This window comes from Anarrhichthys ocellatus, unplaced genomic scaffold (assembly GCF_004355925.1).
Source record: "Anarrhichthys ocellatus isolate YVR2014 unplaced genomic scaffold, GSC_Weel_1.0 scaffold1786, whole genome shotgun sequence".
Classification (NCBI taxonomy): Eukaryota; Metazoa; Chordata; class Actinopteri; order Perciformes; family Anarhichadidae; genus Anarrhichthys; species Anarrhichthys ocellatus.
In genome coordinates this window covers 680-9,763 of record NW_022281760.1, presented here as the reverse complement: position 1 = coordinate 9,763, position 9,084 = coordinate 680, and the positions used below count along the sequence as shown (strand labels likewise).

Genomic DNA, 9,084 nt, shown 5'->3' with positions numbered 1-9,084 from the left:
TTAGGTTTAAACAACTAAACTACTTAGTTAGGTTTAGACAACTGTGGTGGCGGGGTGTGTTGAGGCTCAGCTGTAGAGGGGACAGAGTGGGGGAGTGGTTCAGGGAATGGTGCCGGGAAGAGGCTTAATTAGGCGCAGCTGAAACCCATCTTGAATTGTCTCTCTCTCTCTCTCTCTCTCTCTCTCTGATATAAAAACACTAGTAGTGACGGAGGCACGAGAGAGCGGGGCAAGAGACAGACTGGCCGTGGGGCAGAGAAGTCGGCAGACCTCAGGAAAACCCACACGGCGTGCGCTCGGAGGAAGGCAGCAGAGCGCACGGCCCAGTCCAGCCTGAATAAAATGGAATAACTAAATAAAGAACGTTTTGAGAAACACTATTTGACCGTGTGCTGGCGTACTTGTGCTTCCAGGACCCATAGAAGTAGCAAGAGTTTGTTACAACAACTTAACTACTTAGTTATGTTTAGGAAAAGATCATCGTCTTGGTTAAAATAAAGTATGTGGCGTTACTTTAGTACGCATGTTATTTGACAAATAAATCAACGTTGACTTTTCGTTTCACATGGGCAACGAACAGCTGTTAACTGGGTAAAAGATTGCCGTTTGTTGGACTCGTCCATGTGAGGTTTTTGCAGTCTTTAAACTTCCTCGTTCAAGATTACGTGGAGAACATACCAAATATTTTCGTGGGATATCCACGGATTGTGGCTCATTATTTTTTTCGTATTTATAGCTACGAACGTTGGATGAGGCCAGGCTGCTAGATGGAACTCTAAACCTCTGGAAAATAAAGAAGAAGAAAAAAGCCTCAACAATAACAACAAAAAGATGTTGTATTTGATTAACGTCATTTACATCTGTTAGCTAACCACAGTCTCCTTCTGTCAGCCAATCAGCTGCTCCGCTGCAGCTGCTGAGCGTTCAGCACTTTGCTCAACTGCTCCATAAATGTGGTGGCTGGTGGTTTCTCTCCACACACACACACACACACACGCACACTAACCCTGAGCAGAAGTTGTCTGTTGTAGTCGTCTCCGAAACGTCGGAGCTCTCGTCCGATTGCCTCCGTCTGCATCTCCTCTGCTGCGTTTCGTTGCCTCGTGCTAGAGGAGCTGGAAGTTTGTCCTGAAACAGAGAGAAGAAGAAAAAAGACATTTACACTTTGCTAATATGACCAAACAAGCTCTTTCTATGGATTGTCTGTATTGTAATTATATTATGTTCATCTGTTCTGTCCGTCCAGGGAGAGCGATCCCTCCTTCTTTAAGCAAAGCTCTAAGAAGAGGATGTAACAATATGAAAATGACTGGCATTATAATAAAGATGTAGAGAAATACCCGTCTCATACCTGACCGGCTGTGTGTGTGTGTATTTTCGTGGTTAATCTGTGATATTTTCAGTCAACAGTAAATCAGTACTGAACAACATGAAAGCTCTGACTTCTTACTGATCTCCACTTATGACTCACGAACACTGTTCTGAAACTCAGGCTTAATATTTCTCACATGCTCCGATATTTAAGAGACCCGAGGCTGAAGTTCAAATCTATTCCAGCAGCCTCTGATGGGGAAGTATGTGCACGACAACGGAGAACACAGTTTAATTCACTGCATTTCCCATAGATCCAATGGCATCTTTTGAACACTGGAGATGCCACATAACAGAACAGAGATGAACCTCTGTCATTAGAAAGAATACATTCATCAGTCAGAGCACTCATATAAGAACACAGCACTATCAGAGTGATGAATATATTTAGAATTTATGAATGACTGTCCCATCAGCAGAGGGAGGAGCGAAGAAAAGGCTGTTTGTGGCTCGCAGTCTGTTTACAATCACAAAAAGTAGACAGGAAGTGGCGCAGGGGGCGACTCCTCTGGTTGTATAGAAGTCTATGAGAAAATGACTCTACTTCTCTCTTGATTTATTACCTCAGTAAACATTGTAAACATGAGTTTATGGTCTCAATCTCTAGTTTCAAGTCTTCTTCAATACAGCATGATGTTCATTTAGTACATTATGCTCCATTTAGAGTCACACAGACCATAAAGCAGGGGATGCTTTAGGGCGGGGCTACACGCTGATTGACAGGTCTCTAAAAAACAAGATGGCGACGGCCAAAATGCTGAGCTTGAGGCTTCAAAACGTCCGCAAATCAACGAGTGAACTAAACTAAACAAAGATGAATGGATTTCCACCACCCTGAATCCCTCACACTATAGCTTTACGGCTCCATTCGTCACCTTCAATTTTCGTGGTGGTTGTGATTAACTGTTTAACTAAATTTACCCGTAGACTGATATTTACGGGAAAAAAGAAAAGATATCTGACCTTGGATATAATCAAACTGTGAGAATATTTAAAACCGCTCCACTACGTGACTGTAGGTGTGACTGTCATCAGCAATGATCTCAAGTCATCTAACTCGCTCTCCAACACACAAACAGACCGGATTACTCAAAATGTGTGTGTGTGTGTGTGTGTGTTTATCTCCTATCTGTACTATCTGATGGACGTAGACGACTGAATGAGAGTTGATGGGTTTCAGTCTGCATCGAACAAAAGACCTGCCGGCCTATTTTGACTGCTACACACACACACACACACACACACACAGTGATTATGTTCTTAATGAATGATACACACACACACACACACACTGGTCTGTTTTGACTGGTGTCTTGTGTGTTTGGCTACATGAATAAAAGACACACGAGGCAATCAGTGAGGCTAATCACTGCTGCTATAGAAAGCAGAGCCGTACGTGTACAGATGTTACAACAACGCTTTACTTACTAAACACTTGAACCAGATTGATATGGAAGTGGTTTTCATAGAGGAAGAGGATGAAAAAATGTCATTACATTTTTATCATGTTGGGGGATTTATGTTTGTTGTTGTTTTTGTGCCAAATCTCAGCCTCGTGTGTCACTTTTACCACCAAGCAACAGGACGAGCAGCTTGAGCCAGCAGCTAACAGCACTCGTGTGGAGTTCTGTTTCTGTGTCCGACTAAACAGCAGAAATAAAGAACAGGATCAGTGATGAACTGATGAACTGATGGGCAGCAGAGAGAATGCAGCTTTAACACATGAAGCTTTGACTTCACTTTAATGAACCGTAAATTGACGCCTGGCGAAATCTGACAAACTGCCTCACGTGATGTCACTTGAGTTTGCTCCAAGTTTGAAAAAGAAATAAATCTGTTGTTGACTCACAGTTGTTATCAGACATCTGCAGCCTGCTGCTCATCTCTGCTGCAGGCTAGCGGCTCGGGGCTACATTAGCTGCTACTAGCATGACACATCACCAACTGAACTGTTGCATTGTGGGTAGTGTCGGCGCCAGGTTTAAACAAGAACAAGAAATTATTAATGTGTGGTTCTGCAGCATCATTCTTTATAATGTTGTTTTATAGCTAAACCGACTTCACCTTCAGCTGTAAATGTTACACATCATCATTCACATCATTCCCAAAGTCTCAAAAGCTCCGAAGACTTAAGATGCTCAAATATTTAGTTCTCAGCAGCGAACTTTCAAACATTTTCTAGTTTTGTTACATACAAGGTTGTTCCATCTAATACGAAAGACTAATTTATTTACTTTCACTGAACTGTTGCTGCATTGTTCTTTTATTATCATGGCACACACACTCTCTCTCTCTCTCACACACAAACACAAACACACACTCACACACAGCAGTGGGCGTGGCCAGAAGTCAACACTCTTCTTCCCGACTGTAAATCTGACTCAGCAGGATCATAAAAACTGTGAATGTGAGGCAGCGATCCAACAACAACAGGTCCAACAGAGCATGCTGGGAGTCAAACTCACAGAGAGACTGAAGCCAAATGTTCATCACTACACCATTAAGTGACTGTTTGAGTCCAAGACACCAAGAGATGAAGATAAGGACCTGAATGTTGGATGATGTCAATGGTTTGACTTTGTAGGATTAACTTCATTTATGTAAAGAGATATGGTCAACTCTTTATTCCAATCAAATATTATCATCTTCTTGTTATTACCTTCCTACCAGGCCCGTGTGTGTGTGTGTGTGTGTGTGTGTGTGTGTGTGTGTGTGTGTGTGGTGTGTGTGTGTGTGGTTGAAATGTATCCTGTGAGGTGTAGACGTCACTCAGCAGCACTGAGGAGTCACGTCTTTACATTCTGCTTTTTGTTGGATTTCTTCGAGTCAGTAGCTCAGAATGTGAAACAACCAGCAGACTGATGTACTCAGAGTCTAAGAACATGCTGAGTGTGTTTTCCTTCATCTTTGTACAAACGTTAACATTCAACAGCAGCCGCCCAGACACTCAAACTGTGCTAAAGAAAGGAGAATGTGGCTTTTACAGCTAAACACCAGAGCAGCTGACTCAGGCCGGTGCACAGCAGCTACTGTATGGTTTATATATATTTAATATATATCAGGGTGTGCATCACACTTCACACCTTCTTGAAACTGATATTTGGGATGACAACAATGACTGGATGTGTTATTTTAGAGCTTTCTTGAGAGAGAAAACGTGCATTTCACGATGTAAAGTGTTCATTTAACGGGTTTCTCTTCTCAAACATATCGGATTTATAGTTCAGTTACTTAATAAACGTCCTTATGAGTTCATCCGCCGCGGTATTTGTCGCTCCGTCACACTTTAGTGAAGGGAAACCGAGCAGCGTGAACTCGTGCTGGTGGTAATCACCGGTCATGTGTGGAGGGTGCCGTGCTCTCACCGTGCTGCAGGGGCGTCCCGGGCTCCCTCGCCTCAGACATGCGCTGCAGGGCGTGTTTCATCACCTGGCCGACGGGGCTCGGGGTCTGCGTCGCGCCGTCAGCCGTCGCTGGCCTCGGGGAGAGCGGGGAGCTCGGCAGCGAGTCGCCGTCCGAGGAGAAGTACCCGCTAGAGGCGCGGGGATGGAGGTGGAATATCGACCTGGTGTGAAACACGCCGAGGCCGTCTGGGCTGGCGTTTGTTCTGCGCCAGGACGGTGACTCCGGGTCTCCTCCTCCGGCGGGACCGGCGCGCCCAAAGCTCCGCTCGCCGCCGCCGTTTGAACGGGAGGTTTGCGCCGCGGCTCCAGCTGGTGGATCTCCTCCGCTCTGCTGCGTCGCCGTTAGTGCGCTCGAGCCATCGGGCCGGTTTGGTGGTCTGTTGGATGAACAGAGCGGCACCGTCAGTCTGGGCTTTCATCACCGAGCGTCACCGCCTCACGGCTCCGGAGCAGCAGCTGGATTCACGCGTCTTCCTTCACAAACTGCGGCTTTTCTGTCGTTTAAATCGGTTTAATTCCACGAGGAAACGCGACGAGTCAAGAATAAAACCTAAAATGTGTGTCTTTTACGAATCGTTACCTTATTCTAGCTCACGTGCAGCTCTGGAGTTAGTTCTCGTGTTCAGGTCCGAACTCTGCGCAGAAGTTGCTGATCGCAGCAGATCTTTGTTTGGCTGGTTGGACGTGAAGGAAGCAGCTGGAATAACTGCGTCACATCACAACAAAGCGAGTGAACCCGTCTGAACTGTTTATTTTACCCACAAATCAACTCCAACAATGTTACAGTTTGATGGGATATTACTGCTAATAGACGGACATTTATAGAATCCTAAAGAATATTACAATTGTTAAGCAGATATTAATAAAGTCACTTCATGTTAAACACACTTAATTGCATTGGGAACAAGGAATCTTGCACTTTTGTCATTTCCAGTTTTTAATCACCAAAAACACAACGTGACCTTCTAATAAAACGGACTCGACATATTCTGACGCGGCGCTTCCTGTTTATCCAGACTAAACTACAGCTTCCTAAGCGCACGGATTCCCGGCGGCGATGGCCTACTTCTGTGCCAAAACGACCTCAAATGATAAACAACATGCTTCAAAGAGCGAAGTCTCCGACTACCGATAAACACACGGTATGCACCTTTGATGCGAGTCGTCTTTTTCCTTTTTACGCATATTGTTGCGCACCGAGAAGCAGCGACGGCTTCAACTGGACGCTGCGCGTGCCCTCCAGCAGTATGAGTGCGCTAACTTTCCCTGCGAGGTTTCTGTGCAGCTCGGAGCCCCACGGGTGACGGACATGAAATGTGTCCGGCGGCGCGTAAAAGACATTTGGCACCAAAAGGAACCGACGGTCACCCCGCCGAGAGGGAAGGGCAGCCAGCGGGAAGAGAACCCGCTAATGTCGGTACCAGAGAAGCATGACAGCGGGCTTATGATCAGGTGTCGTGGTGTTACATGCTAACACGGCTGCTCAGTCTGTGTTGACATGAAGGGTCTCCGTGGGCGACGACGGAAGAAAGAAAACACATTTCAGATTCCACGATTCACTTCAGACAAATATGTTAAAATAAATGAGCGGCTGTCACGTGGAGTTTGAGCCTCCTGAAGTATTATTTGTTACTTTTTTTCTTCTTGTTCTTCAAACCCTGGCGGTGCGTGTGCGCCTCCCGCAGGGCACACAGCTCCACAAACCGCTAATAAAAGAGGTATAATGATCCTCCACGGTCCGGTAACTGCCGTTAATAATAAGTGTTAACAGGGGATGTCGTCTGCACGGTGAATCATCACCTGTCACGGAGCAGGACTTCACAAAGCGGCTGAACTCGGTGACCTGGATCCACTAAACTCAGCTTCTAAGAGAAGGAAATCTATCTGCGCTTAAATCTTTACATTATTTAGAAATATGCAGCTTTAAAACTGGAATCAGAGAATCAACATTCGTCCTTTAGACGCCGTCTTGTTTTTATCTCGTGTGAAATAACGTTTACAGAAAACTCCACTAATAAAACTAAAGGAACTGAACCGGCGCTGCGTCTCCAAACATTACCGGCAAAGTCACCGCAAAACGTTTTTATCCAAAACCTCCAAAAAGTAAGAAAATAATGCTTTAAACTCCGTCTTGCATGATATATTATATGAAAAGAAAGCAGAGTAAAGTCACATTTTACGCATGAGGATTACAGTGATATTTCACAATAAGAGACGCAATGTTTTATATCATTTCTCGTTGCTGCCATATATATATATATATATATATATATATATATATATTGTACAGTATATATAAAAACACCTGTGTCTGTCCCAACTCACCTGGACGGATGGTGCATGTCAGTGGCGGGACATCACCGCTGGCTCCGAAAATAACACGAAGACAAATACAAATATGTGTAAATAATATGAAGGCGAGTCCAAACTGGATCCGCAGGTCCAAAGTCAGCAAAACATCAACTTGTAAAAGTAAAATAAAAATAAAAAAGGTGAAATAAATCCCAGAGTTTTTTGCTGAAGAGGAATAATCCGCCTGCACCGGAGCAGGTCACCAGTGTCCCGCTCTCTCTCTCCCGCCGTGCGTTTGTCTGCGGGAGCTGCTCTCCGTGCAGCGGACTGATATGAACACTCCTCCTGCAGACACTATGTACCGCCTCCTGGTGGGCGGGGCTTCTCCCCTTGGTCCATTCGGCCTCCTCTGTCTCCCCCTGCCTCTCGCGCTCTTGTCACACCGGCATCACACGCTCCGGGGGGTTGGTCTTCACGTTATACTTGAATCCCTCAAAAACTGAACCTTTGAATCAACATGTTGTTTATAATAATACATCTATCATATTATTTAGGAGCAGCTCCTGAAGCTACAGTTTGAGGGTCTGGGTGTCTAGCTCAAGGGCACCTCGGCAGTGCCCAGAGTGGGACTAGAACCGACGACCCTCTGGTCCCCTGAGCTCCTCCTACTCCTTACAATAGATTCTATGTGTGATGGAGGTGTAGTGTGTCAGAGTGATGTTACTCTCCTTAAAGAAACAGCGTGCAGCATTTATTAGCAGAAACAGAATATAATAATATTATATATATTATAATGATATAATAATATAATATTCTATAACTATGGAGAGAACACTACGTAGCACCTTCAAGTGATTTATTCAAACGTTATTTAAAAAAACAAAAACAATGACATGTAAGAAATGATAGACGCTGAGATTCTCAGACAATGTGAGAAATGACAAATACAGAAGATAGAGCGAGAGAACTACTTTTTGTCTTATACTTGCTGTTGATCACATGACTCGGGTAATGTCCCACATTTTTAGGGGACTGAGTGGAAACCTGTGGTCATAAGAACTAAAATATGCCTTTCATTAGATTTCTGGAGATTCTAATCGTTATATTTCAAAGAGAAGTGTAGAGCTAGAGAGTTAGAGAGTGAGGACGGGATGAAATACTATTGTTGTTGTTGTCTTGGTCATTCTTATTAAGGTTCTAGATGGTTTATGGTTATTAGGACAAAGTGCAGGACACTTTGCTTGATAATATAATGTATTGTTATATTATTAACAGCTTCTTTCCTTCCAACTCTTATATTCATCCTCCACCCTCAGTGTTTTGTGTTTTGTTGAGAAGCGATATTGGACCGCACTCCATAAAATAAAATAACCTTACATCAGGATTCATCTTGTTCCTGGACTTGTAGCTCTTGTTGCTGCTCATTTCCCGTGTTTCTTTTGGAACCATTTCGTGCACTAAAAATATTCAAAACCCTCCGTTAGATCTCATTTGCACAAAATGACACAAAGCTAAAATAAAAGTGTTTTCCTTCACTTTGATATTGAGACTGAAACCGACGCCTACACTTGTACTATGAGAGCTGGCATGAAAGTAGAAGCCAGCGTGAGCTACTACTGCAGTTATGAATCATCCTGCAGAACACATATTTATGTTTTCTGAAACGGCACAATACTGTAGACCACTATCAGTGTGTGATCTCTGCTTTGTATAATGTGTGAGGCACCTAGTCCCTGTGTGTGTGTGTGTGTAAATATATAAATAATAATACATAAACATGCTATTCTAAATATGACCAGCGTTTCTTTGTTGTCGGCCAACGCTGACGTTAAAGTTGTTGTTCGTAAAGTTGGGAGAATTTATCAAGAGAACGCTAGATTTTAAAATGATCCAACCCAAAACACAGCTCAGTGTTGCCAACTCTACTCCAGGTGAAGTAAGTAAGTATCTAGCAACAATGGATAGAAGTGGATAGACAGGTAGACAGGTAGACAGGTAGACAGACAGGTTTTAAAGG

At 43.9% G+C, this 9,084-nt stretch overlaps 1 protein-coding gene across 1 annotated transcript; it reads right to left on the bottom strand.

Moving 5' to 3' along the window:
* Window positions 1-33: 33 nt before the first annotated feature.
* On the bottom strand, window positions 34-7,382 carry bcl2l11 (BCL2 like 11). The gene is made up of 3 exons (XM_031839625.1): window positions 7,101-7,382; window positions 4,737-5,152; window positions 34-1,128 (listed from the first exon to the last, which is right to left on the bottom strand). The coding sequence occupies exons 1-3, from the start codon at window positions 7,115-7,117 to the stop codon at window positions 896-898; spliced, it is 666 nt and encodes a 221-aa protein (XP_031695485.1). The 5' UTR covers window positions 7,118-7,382; the 3' UTR covers window positions 34-895.
* Window positions 7,383-9,084: the final 1,702 nt, after the last annotated feature.

Coding starts and splice junctions, on each gene's coding strand:
- bcl2l11 (XM_031839625.1), bottom strand. Junction 1,129..4,736: donor CGGGACGCCCCTGCAGCACG/GTGAGAGCACGG, acceptor TCTCTGTTTCAG/GACAAACTTCCAGCTCCTCT.